The sequence below is a fragment of the Girardinichthys multiradiatus genome, chromosome 24 (assembly GCF_021462225.1).
Source record: "Girardinichthys multiradiatus isolate DD_20200921_A chromosome 24, DD_fGirMul_XY1, whole genome shotgun sequence".
NCBI lineage: Eukaryota > Metazoa > Chordata > Actinopteri > Cyprinodontiformes > Goodeidae > Girardinichthys > Girardinichthys multiradiatus.
The window spans coordinates 5,683,730-5,702,051 of record NC_061816.1 but is presented as its reverse complement, the minus strand read 5'-3'; the positions used below and the strand labels follow the sequence as shown (position 1 = coordinate 5,702,051).

At 45.4% G+C, this 18,322-nt stretch overlaps 1 protein-coding gene across 2 annotated transcripts; it reads left to right on the top strand.

The window, feature by feature from the left end:
• On the top strand, positions 1 to 18,042 carry LOC124861930 (glutaminase kidney isoform, mitochondrial-like). Of its 2 annotated transcripts, none has more exons than XM_047355918.1 (17): positions 1 to 387; positions 5,453 to 5,543; positions 5,716 to 5,834; positions 8,371 to 8,500; positions 8,618 to 8,697; positions 8,862 to 9,025; positions 11,098 to 11,156; positions 12,397 to 12,429; positions 13,163 to 13,221; positions 13,341 to 13,407; positions 13,495 to 13,545; positions 13,636 to 13,812; positions 13,943 to 14,074; positions 14,194 to 14,286; positions 14,569 to 14,707; positions 14,782 to 14,845; positions 16,440 to 18,042. In XM_047355918.1, exons 1-17 carry the CDS (start codon positions 158 to 160, stop codon positions 16,585 to 16,587), a joined length of 1,836 nt encoding a protein of 611 aa, XP_047211874.1. In that variant the 5' UTR covers positions 1 to 157; the 3' UTR covers positions 16,588 to 18,042. The 2 variants fall into 2 exon arrangements, with proteins under 2 accessions (XP_047211874.1, XP_047211873.1); XM_047355917.1 differs by having other exon boundaries at positions 5,447 to 5,543.
• The last annotated feature ends 280 nt before the right edge of the window (positions 18,043 to 18,322 follow it).

The following is an 18,322-nucleotide window of genomic DNA, read 5'->3' as shown; positions in this document are numbered from 1 at the left end:
CCGGGAGAAAGGTAGGTTGTGACATTCAGATCCGTAGAGTCGCGGGGGGAGCAGTTAGGAGGCGGTTAACCGAGGAAAAAAACACACACTTTTCCCTATTTTACCTTGCTAGGCTCGATAAAGTTAGCTAAACTCAGTCATTAAACGCGGACGTAAAATGTTGCCTCTTCGCTCGACGGCAGCTTTGAAGGAGCTGCTTCAGAGCCAGCTGAAGTGGCCGCTCAGAGCCGCTGTCAGAGCCCCGCCTGCGGTCGCGGCTGGCCTCAACTTCGCCTGTCCGTTCAGCGGCTGGAGAGCTCCGCAGCCCGGCAGGAAGGCCGGCTTCAGGGGCTACTGCACCCCGGCTAAGGGCCACAGCGAAGCTACCAGCGAGACTACAGCAGAGAAGTGAGTGACCCGGGTTATAGGCCGAAGCACTTACACATCATTTGAAACGTTTATAGTTCCCAGTTACTTCTGAATTAACTACGAGCATGTTTTTATGTCTCTATAACTGTGACAGAAGATTCAGATCAGGCATGAAAATGCAAAATATACAGGCTTGTCCGAAAATGGAAGCATGCGAGGTGACCAGCAGCTTCTGCATCAACTTCGTATTCATCGTCATCCTCCTCCTCTTTATCTCCATCCCATAGAGACCTGCTGTTGAAGCTTTCCATGACAACTCAAACAGCCTGAACGCAATGTCTGATGAAGGTCAGGCATGACTGCGTCTGAGTGCAACCAGCAGCCCAGTCGCTACAGCGACGTTATATCATCAGGTTCATTTATTTCTGGAATGCAACGCAGAAAAAACTAAAATAAAAAGTGGATTCATTACACACATTTTGCTATGTTTCTATCAGCTTGGTTGGGGCTCGTTTTGCATGAGTTACAGCATCAGTGCGGCGTGTCATGGAGGAGATTGTCTTGTGGTTCTGCTGAGGTGTAATGGAAGCCCATGGTAATTTGATAGCGGCCTTCAGGTCCTCTGGATCCGTGGTTCTGGTGTCTCTCGTCTTCCTCTTGACAATACTTCATAGATTCAAAGGTACCAGCCTTTGGTACCTTTGGCAATGTGGGCCGGTACCAAGTCCTGCTGGAAAATGAAATCGGCTTCTTCATAAAGCTTTTCTGCGTACGGAAACGTGAAGTGCTCTAAAATGTTCTGGTAGATCACCCCTGACGGTAGAAACTTCAGTCTGGACCTCAACTAGCTTAGATTCTGGTCCTCTGGGACCTTCATTTCCATATGAAATGCAAAATGTACTTTAATCTGAAAAGATTTTGTACCACTGAGCAGCAGTCCAGTTATTTTTCTCCTAGTGAAATACATTGATGTTGTCTCTGGTTTAGGACTGGCTTAACTCATGGAACACGATGGTAGCAGAACAGGTCCGGGATTCGCCTTGAATCTCTTGAGTCCAACTGTTGTCGAAGCGTTGTGAATCTCCCCTATATCGTTGCATTCTCTCAAGGCTACGGTTATCATTATTACTTCTGCATCCTTTTCTACCACACTTTTTCCTTCCACACAATTTTCCATGATCATGATTGGATACTACACTCTGAACAGTCAGCTTCTCCAGAAGTGACCTTTTGTTTCATACCCTGCCCTGTGCTGGGTGTCAGTGACTGTCTGCTGGACATAAAATATCATTTCTGTATTACTAATGATCTACAGAATTAAATACATTTATTTCTCAGTTGTTTTATGATGGCCAAATAATCTTTACTATTTCCTGTTTAAAACACAAAAAGAGACCAGATAGCATTAATATTGAGGCATCAAAGAGGACCAGAATGTTTAATGCTGAGAAGGTCACGCTCCTCAGGAGGTCTGTTGTAATTGCAGATGTTTGACATCATCATAAAGCAGCTAAGATCCTCTTTGAGGTAATAAAATGCTCCATCCTGCCTGCCTGACACAGTTATCCAGCTCTGCTCCGTTTAGCCGGAGCCGTTGGCGTCGGTCTCGGCCGACTGGTTCCTCCAGCATCTTGTTTCCCTGGAAGCTAAACTCAGCTGGTGTGAAACGCCAACGCTGCAGATTAGAGATGAAACCTCAGGATGGATGATGGTCACGGTTGGAAACATCCTTCATCCGCGTCAGGCTTTTAGTTCATCACAGAGACGCATGACGAGTCCAGATGAGCCGACACGGAACACGAATCAGCGTTAGAACCCACTGAACTGGATGTGTTTAGTTGAATACCGACGGCTGGAGGTCCAGGCAGCTCACGGATCAGCTCCTGTCTGTTAACTGGGTCAGGAGTGTTTCTAACGAGTGGGAGCGTCTCCGCCTCCATCTCCTCCACAGCGTGTGCACTAAATCCTGGAGCTGGCGTTCTGCCCAGCAGCTGTCAGAACCTCCAGGTGATCGCTGGCCGGCTGCTCGCACCGATTGATCCATACGGCGGCGTCTGCCAACGTTACACGCCGATTAGTCGCGACATGAGAGACTGAAACCAGAACCATCGATCATATTCAGTATGTTACAGCTCCACCAGACACACGAAGTGATCCATGAGGAGCTCGGAAATCACCAGGCGTGTTTAAAGATAATTCACGTTACCTTTTAGACGAGTGTTAGTGTTTCCTAAGCTATCGGGTCTGCCATGTAGCGCGGGTTTAGTTCTGAGGCTCTCGGGAGTCAGATTGTCCTCCAAACAATCTGTAGTTTGGACTTTAAAGGGTCAGAGAAGGTCATGGTTCTGAAAATCTGGACGTTTCCATCACTTTGAGATCCAGATGTTTATTTATAACTATAATCATCTTTACTGAGTGACGTCAAAAGGACAAATTAGGCTCCAGTTAGTATTTCTGAAGCTTCTGGACTTCTTTTTTTATTTTTTTTATTTAAACGTTTGTGTAATTTGTGGCCTTTTTTTTTTTTTTTTTCCCCCTGTGGAGTTTTTAGGAGCTGCTCAGTAATCCTCATCGAGGATCATGCAGCCCAGTCCATATCACCTCTGATTAATGCATCTTTTATTTCCACAGAATAATAAGTCCAACATTTCCTCTGAGAAAACGTATTCAGTGGCAAAAAAAACAAAAAACAAAACCCCCGTGTTAAAGAAACGATAAAGAGAAAAATAAAAGCTGTAAAATAAATCTAACTGGAGCGCTTTTAATTTGGTTTTTAGGACCTTTCGATGGTAATCAATGATTTCCTGTTTCTATGGGGATGTAAATAACAGGCCCTTTCTCCACTCTTCAAAATGGGAAAGGTAAGAGTACATGTGATTCAAGTAAGGCAGACCAGTGTTGATCCTCAGTCAGGTCTACTGCCCCCTACAGGCTCATATCTGCAGTCAGAGTAATAATGAAAGAGTTTTAAACAACCAGGACTTCAGATTAGGTTTGTTGCTCGGCGTCACAGAGATGAGTTCATTCAACCTGATTCCATCATGTTTAATGTTATAGTGTGTTGGTCATAAGGTCCCAGCTGAGCTTTGAACTCAGTAAAATAATGAGGCTGCTCCAGATGTTGTACAGGAGGACACCTCTGGCCTGCAGCTGCGGATCCTGGAGGTTCGGCTTCATCAGTAACCGAAGCTCCGTGTTTCTGTCCCGTTTTGGAGGCGGACTGATTTCTGTCTGCTGGGAGCTGTTTTCCTCTGACAGCAGCTCCTGTTGGGAGGCATCGTTCCCTCTGTGTCTGCTTTGTTTCTGTTTCTGCTGATGAACCATGTGTAAATGTCTCTAACTAATTCATTGTTCTTCCCTCTGCATATCTCTCTCTCCATGTTGTTGATCTGCTTGCTTTGCATTTGTAAGTATGTTTCTCTTTTTATTTAGCGTTTTAAGTTTTAGTTTCACACTGTGATGAATCTGTTTCCCAGTAGAAGTAGAGTTCTGCTCCTGAAAGCTGGTTTTACCTTGAAACAAGCTCACCTCCTCCTAGTGGCTGTGCTTTAACCCCCCCCTCCTCCCCTCTGCCTCCCCCTCGCTCCCACTCACACACTCTGACCTGCAGGCGTGGCTTCATTAAAGAGGTCAGAGAATTTCCATGCAGGATCTGGAACTTTTTCTGTGTCAGTGGAGGAGAATATTTTCCGTTTTCCGCTACGTTTTTTATTTATTTTAACACACGCAGGGCCTTGCTAAAGTATTCATACCCTGTAAGGTTTTTCCACATTTTGTCTCATAACGTCCAGGAACCTCAGTGTGTTTTATGTGATGGACCAACACAAAGAGGTGCCTAACTGTAAGTCGAAGGAAAAATGGCCGCGGTTTGCAACACGTTGATCCAATGAAAATCTGAAAAGTGCGGCATGCAGTTGTATTTGTATTTACTTTACAGAACCACCTTTTGGCTGCATCACTTTTCAAGTCCTGCCACAGATTGTCAACTGGATTTAGCACTGGACTTTGACTAGGCCATTCTAGCACATGAATCTGCATTAATCTAACCTATTCCATTGGATCTCTGGCTGTACAAGGGTTGTCTTGCTGGTAGGTGAACCTTCACCCCAGTCTCCAGTCATGTCTTATGCAGGAGTGTTGGAGGCGTATCCCAATCTGCTTTGAAGCTGTAGCTGCAACGAAAGGTGGAGCTCAGGGTGAAAACAAATGCACGTCAAACAGAACAACTTGAATCCGTTCCCGTCTGCCCCAGTCTGTGTGAGTCCGTCCCTTAAAATCCATCGAAGTTCGTGTTTGTAGCGTGACAAAATGTGGACGTATGAGGTGTATGAAAGCACTGGATGAACATCGACTCGGTCCATTTTGGTGCCGCTTCTGTTTCCTGCAGCTGTGAGGTCCAGGAACCCGTTTAGACCCTGCTCAGACTGATTTGGTCTTGGTTCAGTTCTACCCTCAGACCAGAGCTCCCATGATGCATTGCAGGACATGGTGAGCCTGAGCGCTCCAAGCTTTGAGTAAAGGCTCTTTGAAATGAATCGTAGCAGAGATCCTGCAGCGAGCTGGTCGGCCTGCTGACGTCTTACTAACGCTCCTCCCTGAGAGGCTTGGTGTGGAGGTGTGCTGAACACCAGCCAGGACCTGAAAACCAGTCTATTCGGTCTGATGAGTGGGTTTTTTATTAACGCCCCCACTGGTGTCCTCCAGCAGGACATCAGTGGATTGTTTCCTGCGTCAGCCATCGAACACCAGCTGACCCCAGGCGTTGGCAGAGCTCCACCTCACAACTGCAGCAGCTCGCAGACTGTGAAACCTCACCCAGTTTGATGAAGATGCCTCTAAGGCGGCATCCCAGTGTATTGAATCATCATAAACCCGTCCTGGCTGGTATTAAAGCTCCCAGACACCAGTTCACCACCATGGCCTTGTGGCAGCAGGTCTACCTGTGGAAGAACCCCTTCCCTCAGGTGTTAATGCTGCTGTAAGGCCTCTGTTAGTTTTTCTCCCTCGGTGCTTCTGCTTGCAGCGTGTTCTTCTACCTCTGCTGCAGCTGCCCTCCATGTTTCCCTCATGTTCCTGCCTCTGTGTGCGTTTCCTGCAGGAGAAGAAAGGCAGGCATCCTGCCCAGCCTGGAGGATCTGCTCTTCTACACCATCGCAGAGGGACAGGAAAAGATCCCAGCACACAAGTTCACCACAGTGAGTGTCTTCCAGAGAAAACTTTTGCAGCAGGAGAACTCTTAGAGACTGGAGAGAAAGATGGAGACGTTAAAGAGAGAGCTGGGAATAACTCTGACTGGAAAATCCTGATCAGAGCCTCATTGCTTTATTGATTTCATGTGGCAGCGATGCTCCTCTCGTCTGTCTGCAGGCTCTTAAATCCACGGGGCTTCGCACAGGAGATCCGCGGCTCAAAGAATGCATGGAGATGCTGAAGGTCACTTTGAAGACCACCTCAGATGGAGCACTGGACCGACACCTCTTCAAAAAGTATGCTTTATTCATTTTTCTAATTTCTGCTCTGATCTATTTGGAATATTTCATTTCTATAAGTCAGCGTTGTTTACTTTAAGGAGAGCTTTCATGTTCCAGCCTTTATTTTTGTCTTTTTTAAAGCAAAAGCTCTACGTCTCTGTTCCACCCTTTGTTGTCAGCAATAATCTTTTACCCTCGTCCCTCCAGAAATATTAAATGCAGCCCAGAGTAGTCTGCTCGTCCCTGCAGCTGAACAAGGTCACTCTGTCGGGTTAATTATTCAGGACTGCTCCGTTTGCACGCCAGCTGTAGAATCTGGATGTTTTCTTCCAGCTCCATTCAGAAAAGAACAAGAAGATCAGGGTCCAATAAAGAAAATGCTGCAAGCAGGAGGAGATGCTACAGAGCTGCGTAAAGATTTAGACACCAGGACGCCCTCCTCCTTCAGGAGAAAGAGACAGCTGGGGAGGCGGCAGCATGGTGAGTCGGGGCATATGATGGCTCGCCAGGGAGGAGACCCTAGAGCTGCTCCTGGCCAACATCCATCACTTCCTGCTCCAGCGGCTTATTTATAGAGCTCAGCTTCTCAGAGAGGAGCACGTGAGCTGGTGGTGAGTGGGGGGAGAGTTTGTTTCCGCAGGGATTAGAACAGCCAAATCTCTGTGCTACAGGAGAGGCGCAGCTTCCACGTCAAGCTGTGTGATTAATGCTGGATCGGGAACCCTAATCACCCGAATGAAAAGGGTCAGGCAGGAATGTGGAGCTGCCAGCGTTTGGTGGAGAACGCAGCAACAAATCACACCCATAATGACTGAGTGTTGGAAACGTGTCGCTCTAAGCTACATGGAACATCATATCTAGAAGCTGCAGTGGCTGCAGGGAAACGTCACCGTCACTGATTCTCACTGCCGGGTCATCGGACCGAAGCTGACCCTGACGTTCAGAAACAATCAGCATGCAGGGAGCGCAACACCTTTACTGATTTAGTTTGTCTTTATTGTTGTAGAAGCACCGTAAAATGAAATATTCTGGTAGGTCTGTGGGCTCTGTGGAGAGCTTCTTTATGAAGAACCTGATCAAACAAAGTTTCATCAATAATTAATTAACAAATGAATAATTGTCTGACGCCCAGGTGGGTTAGGGTAACTTAATCACCCATCCAGAGTGCATGTGTGGGCACTAATATAAACATTTTAGCAACTTTTCCTCTTCAAAATGTTAGTAATCAGAGATTACACATGGAGAGACGTAACAGACCAGCACTCTACCCAGAAATTAAAAAGCTTTTGATGATGTCAGACCAAACATCAGATGATGTTCCCGTTAGAACAGATTCCCGCTCTGCATGTTGCTCGTATTTGAACAATGTCTCCCAGTCTCTTTCAAATTGTTTCAGCTTCAGCCTAATTTTGTATCTCAGTCTTCGGTTTTGTTTTTTCTTGATCTATTTTAAGCCATTTTTCTTCACCGCGGCTCGGAGGTTTTTTTTTTTTTTTTGTCACTTTAAGTCCTGTTCCTCATGTATATGTCCAGAATGACTCATGACATGTTGGTCATATTCCAATGATTTACATAGGTTTGTCCGACAGAAGATATGTGTGGGATTTGGGTCTCCTGCATAACTGTTCTAGATTTATTTGTTTACTTGTAATTTTAGGGGGAAAAAGGATCCCAGGCAGCCGTTTTTGTTTCTGCTCTGGTTCTGACCGGCATTGTTTCTCTGGTTGGCCGCTATTCTACTCCTGGCAGATGAAGATTTTAATATTACTTTCATTGAAAAACAAATTATCTGTTTTTTTTAAGTTTCTCTGAAAAATGGCATGTTGATAATTATTCATACCATTCTCTATAATCAATGGAAAATGTTAATTGACATTTCAGAAATCAAGCCCTTCTTTTAACTGCTGAGCAGCTGTTTCTATGTCTCCACTGGTATGATGAGGTCCAAGTATTTGGTGGAAGGCCTTCTTTTCATCACCCTAATCTTTAGCTCCTAACACAGATTCAAGACGGTTCAAGACTTGAACCTTAGACTGAAAGTACTAATCCAGACTTTTAGTAGAATTAAAAGATTATTTCAAACCTAAATCTGCCAGTGGTGCGAATAATTTTCAGCCTAAATGCAGCTTTTACTTTAAGCACACCGTCTGTCACACCAGTCACACTCTGAGTTGGTCTACTGTTGGTTTCCTCACAGCTAAATGTTGTTTGGCCCCAAAAAGGCACGTCAAGCTAATGTTACACATGCAGGGGTTAAAAGGGAAGGTAAAACACTGATATACAATCCCTCATTCATTTGGCTCAGACACTGAGGAAAAAGGCTATTGCTGCAGATAATTATCCTCAGTAACATGCAGGACGGACATTTTGGAGAACGATGACTGATTTATTGATGTGATCCTCAGACATCAGCCCATTTTAACTGACTGAAGACAACAAAAAAATAAAAGCAACTCATTATAAACTAGAAGCTCACTAACAACCACTGTCGCCTCAATGGTCTGGCTGCTGATTAACTGCCACTGAGTGTTTTGTGGTTTTTCTGTCTCAGATGTGTCCAGAGCAACATCGTCCTGCTCACCCAGGCCTTCAGGAAGAAGTTCGTCATTCCAGACTTCCAGTCGTTCTGCGCGCACATCGATGAGCTCTATGACAACGGCAAAACCCTGTCCGGAGGGCAGGTACAGCAACGGGGAGCACCGCACAGCTGCTGCTGATTTACTTGTGCACGTTCCTACCGGCTATCCGATCCATGAACAACTTCTGCTAAAACTCGCTATTTTGATTTCTTCCTCCAGGTGGCGGACTACATTCCTCAGCTGGCTCGCTTCAGTCCCGACCTTTGGGGCGTCGCTCTGTGCACTGTCGACGGACAACGGTACCATGCAGGTTTTTAGTTGTTTATGTAAGGTGCAGCAGCGCATCACCTGGTAGCATCTCAGCTGTGATGCAGCAGATTTTTATTAGGACGCCGATAAATACGGAAACTTTATTCATCAGTATTTTATAAACATTTGACCCGTTGAACCCTCCTCTTCTCAGGCACACAGCAGGAGACACCAAGGTTCCCTTCTGTCTGCAGTCATGTGTGAAGCCGCTTAAATACGCCATCGCCGTCCACAACCACGGCACCGAGTACGTGCACCGCTTCATTGGCAAAGAGCCCAGCGGCCTGAGGTTCAACAAGCTGTTCCTGAACGACGACGGTGAGGAGACACGCGCGTCTACTGTTTCATATGGCAGTGTGTGTCCTATCACTGACCCAAGAAGCTGGTTCACATACGGTCTCTTAGAGGATCCATGTCTCAGCTCTGGTACCCTGCAGCTGTGACACAGTGGTAATAGGAGGCTGGATAAAAACACGGGTTACTGCTCTGCCTGAATCCTTTCTTTGTTCTCTTAAAGGAGAGACCTCCCCGTCCTCCCACACTGGACACGAACGCCTTTCATTTGGCTTTTTTAATGATTGTTTGAGAAGGTCTTCTTTTTTCCAGGGGGAAACTATCGCAAAGAATGACTACAGTTATTTAAAAAACAAGAACCTGTCAACATTATACAGACAGGCGGAGGAAAAGTATTTCCCTCTTTGCAGATTTCACCCTCAAATGTTTCTGATCATCAAACAAATTTTAGAGACAAAGATAACCTGAATAAATACAAAATACAGTTTTCAATGATAACTTCATATATTAATAGAAGAAAATATCCAAACCAACCTGGCCCTAGGTGAAAAAGTAAGTGCCCCCCTAAGTGTTTATAACTGTCAATGGGTCTTTAAACTTCATTGTGGAGGAATTCTGGTCTGCTCTTCATGGCAGAACTGGTTTAAGAATTTTCCAGCTTAAAACAGCCTGTCCAAGTTCACACCACAGCATCCCAATTACATTTCTGAGCTTTGACTAGGCCCCTACAGAGAGATAGACCTGCTACTGTGCTTTAACCCTAGCGAGCTCTGAGCTTTAAGCTTCAAACTACTGTCCAGACATTCTCCTCCAGGATTCATGGTTCCATCAATTATTGGAATCTGGGGTCTGAAGCAGCAAATCCACCCCAGACCATCACACTTCCACCACCATGTTTTACACCTTCCAATTGGTCCCCACTACTGTCCTGTTAGGTACATAGAATATTTTCCCAAAGGTCTTAAACAGTCATCAAGATGTTTTGGATAAATGTGAGATGGGCCTTTGTTTTCTTCTGGGTCAGCAGTGGTTCTGGCCGTGGAACCATTTGTACCCAGTCTTTTATTGTTGAATCATGAAGTCTGACCTTAACTGAGGCGAGTGAGGCCTCCACAGCTTTGGATGTTTTGGGTTCTTCTTTGACCTCCTGGAGTAATTTTGGTAGGCTCGCTGTAAGCTTGAAGGTTTTGATATTGAAGCGGAGCTTTCTCTTTGGTCGGTGCTCCCTCAGTCTATGTCAGAGATGTTCACAGATCATGTCGCGCACACATTTTCTCATCACGTTCCCAACATCCAGGTCATCTCTAGCCCGGCGTCGCTGCAGGTTAGGAATCCACACCTGGACGTTTTATCCTCAGGCCTAAATTATTACATCAACATTTAACAAATATCATTCAATCTTGTGATTTTTGTAAACTGTTGTATTTAATCATTTAACATTTAATTGACCAGCCAAAAACGTGCTAACGGCTTTAATACAGCGTTCAGTTAGAGACATGGTCATTATATTATGAAGCTTCAGCGAACATGATCACATTGTTCTTAGCCATTAGCATCCCATAATATGCCACCATCATCAGTGGCTAATAATCAAGCTCATCCTTTCACAGTAAAACATGCAGCAGCTGCAGTCTGAAGCTCACATACAGGCTACTTTTCACTCTTCATCACGAGATAAAAACTGGTACTAAGACTCAAGTCTCAGACCACGAGTCCAAGTCAAGTCTCAAGTCTTTAATTTTGCGATTTAAGTGCGACTGAAGTCGGAGTCTCAAACTTGAGTCGCCATCTCTGGTCTGTAGTGTTCCATCAACCTCGGTGGTTCCTGGATTTAAACATATTGCAGTTTCACCAGATGTTTAAAGCTCTGACAGAAATCCAGCTCACGTGTCTGAGTCGTTGCTGTCAGCAGATCTCCCACCACATCTTCTTTTAGGCTTTGTCTTGTTCTGTTTGTGAAGGTTTAGAGACAGAGGAAGCAGTTTTACCTTCCTCATTATGCTGATGTTCACTCAGCACATTATACAGCCGGGTTTTCACCTCCGGCACAGAAATGTTCCCCAACGCTGTCTGACCCGATCTGAACCTTTTTGCAGATAAACCCCACAACCCTATGGTTAATGCTGGAGCCATCGTCTGCACCTCCCTCATCAAGGTAAGCTCCACTGTTTTCCTCCAACATCTGGCTGAGCATGTGTCTGCAGCTGGACAACGCAGCCTGGTCCGACCCCGGACCTCTTCTGGAACAAAATGGGAATGATCCACAGAGTGTGCTTCCGCAGATTACTGTTTACAGGCAGATTATGGTTATAGAGAATCATGCTAAAAGGGGATTAGTCTGAAAGCAGCAGCACCGTTATAACACACACACTCACACACACAGCAAGGAGAGATGAAGCTCTAGCACATTAAATGGAGCTTTAATCATGGATACAGGTTCTGTTACCTGAAGGTTTCATTTCCTTTTCTCCTCTGACCTTCATTCTCACTCTGGGAGTTGTTCTCTGTGCCCACTTGGAAACACAAGAGCGCCACCTGCTGATCCTAACAGTCATATTTAAAAACGCACCTCCTCATGAGGACAAGGAGGATCCCAGAGAGCAGCTTCATTACAGAATCTCATTTAATGAAGGACCTTCCACCTGCTGTTGGATACGTCCATGAGAACGGTTCACCAGAGAACAGAACATCTGGCAAAGTGGCTTCTTGCTGCTACTGTTGAGCAAGCTCTGCACCGGTGGCAACAGAGTTGATGCCGCCAGATGTGATTTGATGATTAGATGCAGTCAGTTTAACTAGATGGGTGTTTTTCAGATGGGGGCTTCCAACCACGACTGTAGAAACCTATGAGCAGATGTTTGTGCTGGAACAGTGTTTCTGTATGGCTACAGATGAAGAAAACCCAAACTGAAATGTAACTTTCCTGCATTTTTCTGAACATTTGGACCTTAAGTGGCTTCTACTCTGACGGGCTGTATTTGCTGGACCTGTTGAAGGCTCAGGACTCTCTGCTTCTCTGTGTTTGTTCCCATGTTCCAGCTGCAGGACCTTTAGGAGATAGTTTCCCATGCAGCAGATGGATGGCGTTGGTAACTTTTTTTCTCTTCAGTCTGGATTAGTGATAATCGGCTGCACTGTTTTCATCACTGACTCATTGACTGTTTGGCTAATCACGGCTTAAGATAGTAACCATGGAGACAGAGCAGCAGTAAAGCTAACGGCAGTTTTAACTTCTCTGAAACTCCCCTCTAATCTGACCTGATTGGACTGAATGACCTCTGACCCCACACACCTGTAGTGATTTCAGCTGATTTCTGTCTAACATAGAGAACCAGCTCTTCGTGTGTCTGTCTGATGATTTCTTGCTGGGTTTAACCTGATCGTTTGTGTTTCAGCAAGGAGCCAGCAACGCTGAGAAGTTTGATTATGTGAGTATGAAGGAAAATGATCCTGCTGAGTGTGTTCTGATTATTTAGATAAATGAAGGAGGCCGCCATTTTGGCTCAAAGTGCCAGGGCCCTATGCAGTCTGAAAAAGAAGACAGGGAATGGAAATAGTGCCTTTACTCTCCTGCCATACATCCTCCCTCAATCGATCCTTCCTACCTTCCGTCCTCCCTCCATTTATCCTTCTGTCTGTCCTTCCTTCCTTCCATCTTCCCTCCCTTGATCCTTCCTCCTGTCCTTCCCTCCATCTGTCCTCTCTTCCGTTCGTCCGTTTGTCCATCCTCCCTCCATCGATGCTTCCTCCCTCCGTCCCCCCCTCTCTCCGTCCCTCCATCCATCCATTCTTCCTTCCTTTCTCCCTTCATTGTTTCTTCCGTCTGTCTTTCATTCCTTCCTTCCTTCTGTCCGTCCGTCCTCCCTCCCTTCCTCAATCTTTCCTTCCTCCCTCCATCCATCCTTCTTTTATCCCTTCTATCGTCTCCTCCATCCATCCATCCATTAGTCTCTGGTTGTCCCATCTTCCCATATCGAGGTGAACTTCTGTGTTCATGCTTCAAAAATTGCATAAAGCTACAGAGAACTCTGTAGCGAATCTGACATTTTGAGATGAAATGTGCAGAAGCTCCTAGGTGACCACAGATCGGTAGACCTTGTGAAGGACTCGTGAGTAATGTGATGTTTTGCCGGAGCTTTAAGCGGGACTCCCTCTCTGCAGGTGATGAACTTCATGAATAAACTGGCAGGAAACGAGTACGTTGGCTTCAGCAACGCCACGTGAGTTCATCAACACACCAGAAACTCACTGATCTCGGATCAGCGAGCTGAAAGAAAACCAGTTTACTGCAGGCGGTCCAGATTTAACAGATCCGTTTGGGTTTCTGTTTGTGTCCCAGTTTCCAGTCGGAGCGCGAGTCTGGAGACAGGAACTTTGCCATCGGCTACTATCTGAAGGAGAAGAAGGTGAGGATGTTTCCTCCTTCCAGCCCTTAAGCTCTGCAGGGAGGTTGTTTGCATTTCTAGTTCCTGATCAGGTTTTTTTCCTCGCAGTGTTTCCCCGAAGGGACCGACATGACCTCCATCCTGGACTTCTACTTCCAGGTCAGTCCCAGGTTCTGCCTGTGCTTGATGAGTGTCAGAACAACAGTGGGTTTCTGTGTCTGAACTACTGAATGTGCTCCTCTCCTGCAGCTCTGCTCCATCGAGGTGACCTGCGAGAGCGCCAGCGTCATGGCGGCAACGCTGGCCAACGGCGGCTTCTGTCCAATCACAGGCGAGCGCGTGCTGAACCCCGAGGCGGTCCGGAACACGCTGAGTCTGATGCACTCCTGCGGCATGTACGACTTCTCCGGGCAGTTCGCCTTCCACGTCAGTATCTCCCTCTGGTCCCTTCAAACAGATCCAATACAAAGCTTTATGGTGTAAATCGCTGGGATTTAACTGGTTTCCATGGAGACGAGAGACGGCAGAGTCACGCTTTGTTATCGCTCTAATCCAGGTGGGGCTGCCGGCTAAATCTGGTGTCGCCGGTGGGATTCTGCTGGTCGTTCCCAATGTGATGGGCATCATGTGCTGGTCTCCTCCACTGGACAAGCTGGGAAACAGCGTGAGAGGAATCCAGTTCTGCACGGTACCACCTATCTTCTGCCATGCTTTGCATTTATCCTCTGATGTTAGGAAGTTTAGAAAAATCACCAGAACCTGTTGGATCCAGAAAGACCTGAATCTGAGCCGCTTCTCTTCCTGCAGGACCTCGTTTCTCTCTGTAACTTTCACAACTACGACAACCTGAGGCACTTTGCCAAGAAGCTGGACCCTCGCAGGGAAGGTGGAGACCAGAGGGTGGGTCTGCTGCTTCACATCGTCTCATTTCTTCTGCTGTTATTACCAAGAGTTCAGCCTCAAATATTCTGATGGTGTCTATGTGTTCTAGACAGCACCACCTGCTGGCAGGTCATTCAGTGCATCTGCAAATGTCTCATTTATGTAAAAAATATCCAATCAGAGTTCAGTATTTAAATATCAGGCCTTTAAGGGGAAATAAAGGTGGTGAAGCTAGACATGAAGCAGCTGGATGAAGGTTTCTCTCCTCTTCCTCCTCCTCCTGCTGCTGCTGGTGTCCAGGTGAAGTCTGTGATCAACCTGCTGTTTGCTGCCTACACCGGAGACGTCTCCGCCCTGCGCAGGTTCGCTCTGTCCTCCATGGACATGGAGCAGAGGGACTACGACTCCAGGACCGCGCTGCACGTGGCTGCTGCTGAAGGTGAAACCCAGTCAGGAAGCAGAACCGGGTGGTGTGGATGTTCTGGAAGCTTATGTCCTGTTGGTGTGTTTCAGGTCACGCGGAGGTGGTTCGCTTCCTGCTGGAGGCCTGCAAGGTCAACCCGGTTCCCAAAGACAGGTACAGAACATCTCTTCACATCTACAGGGCCTTCAGAACAGTCTGGAGAAGTCTAGAATCTGATTTCAGTATTTTTTAGGTCAGACCCAGAATATTTACTTAATACTTATTAAGGTCATTAATAAGAAAATAAAACCATGAAAAAAAAGTTAATTTTTCCAGACTTTGTGTTTTTTCTTCTTTTTTCCATGTCATGCCTTCCTTATCTCCTTACTTTATTCTGTCCTTTTTATCTACACCTGCATCTTTCCTACTTCTCTATTTCTACCCTGTCCCCTTACGTCCTTCATCCTTTCTTCTTCAATGTGCCCTCATTTCCTTCTTTCTTTCTGTACTTCCTTGTGTCTGTCTGCCCTTCCTTCCTTTCATCCATCCCTGAATCCTTCCTTCATTTTTCTTGGCATGTCTTCCTTTCTTCTTCGCCTTCCTCATGTCATTGCTTTGTCCCTTATCCTACCTTCCTTTCCATCCTTGTCTTTTTTTCTTTTTGTCCTTCCTGCCTCCTTATATTGTCATTTATTTATTCATTCATTCATTCTTTGTTTTGTTTGCTTGTTTCCTTCCTTCCTCCCTTGTGTCTGCCCTGTTTCCTTCCTTTCTTTTTACATCCTCTATTCCTTCCTTCCTTCCTTTATTCCATCCATCTTTTTTTTATTCCATCTATCCTTCCTCCCTTCCTCCTCTTCCATATATAAACCTGCCCACTGTAGAAATATCTTCAATGAATTTTCAGTAAACTTCAGTTTTCAGTTGGAAGTGAGGAACCGAGAAATCTGGAATTTTTACAAGAACAAGACGTAGGAACGCTGACATTTGTGCCTCTTGAACATTTTCACATTTTGTAGCGTTTTAACCTTAAAGTTTAATTATTTCTTTGATCATTTGATGTGATAAACCAACAGCTACAGGTCTTTGGAGTCTCTACCAGCTTTAAACGTCTACAGACGTCCCTCTTTCTTTTCAAAATATCTGAAGCTCAGTGAGATTGGATGGAGAACATCTGTGAATGTCAGTGTTTAAGTCTTGCCACCAGTTTGTATTTAGGTCTTGACTTTGACTAGGCCATTCGAACACATGACTATGCTTTGATCTAAATCGTTCTATTGCATCTCTGGTTGGATGTTTAGGGCGGTTGTCCTGCTGGAAGGTGAACCTCCACCCCAGTCTCAGGTCTTCTGCAGCCACTAACAGGTTTTCTTCCTGGAATGTCCAGGATTTAGCTCCATCCATCTTCCCATCAACGCTGATCAGCTTTCCCACAGCATGATGGTGCCACCTCCATGTTCCACCATGGGTGGATGGTGTGTTCAGGGAGTTAGCTTTTCTTTTTGAGTCTAGATCAGAAAGCAGAGCACCTTCATCCACATGTTTGCTGTGTCCCCTCATGGCTTGTGGCAAACTGGCATCAGAGTAAAGAACAAAAACACATCACCCTTGTTCTTTGAGATCACCAGTCTCTAGAGGTTCTGGACCGTAGGAGGTCCAGATGGCAGTTTTGAAATAAATCGTTTTATGTGGTTGAGATTTTAAAGCTGAACACCCAAACCAGCGACAGGTGAAGCAATAACCACCTTCCTGTGTGATTTCCCTGCAGGTGGGGAAACACGCCGATGGACGAGGCCGTGCACTTCGGCCACCACGACGTGGTGACCATCCTCAGAGATTACCACAACCAGTACAGCCCTCAGGACAGCGAGGCCGAGAAGCAGAGCGCCGAGAAGAACCTGGACGGGTTGCTGTGATGGAGGCGGTCTGTAGCTGACTGGTCCTGCATAATAACCCCACACTCAACAACCCCAACATCTTAAAGGTTCCTTCAGTATAAAAGCTCCTCATCATGTATTTTATCTGTTCTCTGAGTGAAGAAATCTTTGTTTTCATTCCCTCCTCTGCGTTGAAGCTCGAATGAAACAAGGAGGCTCAAGTTGCTTTTATTTTGAAAACAGGAAGCAGCAGGATTTTAATCGTTCCTCAGTTGATCATCTTCAGAGTTGGGATGCATCCCTGACCCTGGGTGTGTGTATTTCTTCCTGTATATAGGAGGTGTGTGTGTTTCATATAATCAGTGTAAATATGTTCAGGTGTAGCTGTTTGTGATTTTACAGAAATCTTAAACGTTGTCAGTATTGAATCTTCAGCCCAAAGCTTTTGGTTGTTTTTATCTTTCCTGGAAAGCTTAACTTGAATTATTTCCACCTTCCTATTTTTATTTATTTCCTGTTTTTGGAACACGAAGGAAGCAGCTAAAGTTAGCTAGAGGGGGTTTGGACATATCAGACGTGCCACTGCCAGGCTGCATGGACCCGCTTCTGCTTTATGTTAGAATGACTGAGCTGCAAGCAGAAGGGATGAATATTTAGCAAAAACGGTCATGGTCCTGACATACACCAGAACCAGTAATAGAACCAGCTGGGGGTTTCCAGCCCATTTCTACACCACATCAGCGGTCCTGGTGATTTATCTCTAGTCAAGTGTTTGAACTCCTAGTCCTGGACTTGCTGGAGTTGGACCTGCTGATTCTGGCAGGACTTCTACACACCAGCTTCTAACTCTTGATGAAGCGGTTCTTTGCTCAGTTGGAGTTGAGACCAGAACCAGACCCAAACATCCATCATCCTGAATAATGAACCGCCCTCTTATTCCATTTTCTGTTCTGGTCAAAGATCCAGCAACAAATCTGGAATATTCTCCCTGCTGAGAGCATGCTCCGTGTGAAACACTTTAAAGGTGTGTGTGTGTGTGTGTGTGTGTGTGTGTGAGGGAGGGAGGTAAACCCTGGTGGTTTGTTCCACTCAGGACGCTGAGAAGCTTTACGATGCAGATTGTTTTTAACCTCGGTCATACTGGAAGAGTTCTGCAGAGGTCCGGTTCTGTTTCTGTGTTTATTTTGCGTTAAAAGTTTGAAACAATCAACTTTTTTTTTTTCCCCCAAAACCAGCAGAAAACCCTTCGGAGCATTCCTGTCTTTGGGTCAGAACCGGTCTCTTCATGGGTTATTTGTGATTAAAGAAGCACAAAGCTGCACAGTGACCCTCGCTGCAGCTCTTTGAATCATGTGACGTGTGTTTGTGTGGGTGCAGCTTCCTGAATGTAACGTGTTTGTTCTGGTTCTTCTTCATGTGTATTTATGCCGCTGCGCCACACCTCAGATATTTATGCACACTGAAAAAAAAAATCTAATAAAACACTAAAAACGAGCTGCGAGTCTGTCATCTCATCATTATTATTATTATTCATTTTAAATTAAATTCAGGAAATAACGGCTTCTAAACTTTCTGGCTTCCTGGACTTTTTAAAATGTATTTTATATCCTTGTTGATGCAAATGGATTAAAAATTAGAAATCTAATGAGAGGTTGTTCATTTTAGGGCTAACACTATAACACAATTAGTGTTATTTAAATGTCTTCTGGTCTCCAGGTGAAGATCATATTTTATAAATAAACCTATCTGCATATATATTTTATTTCTATGTATT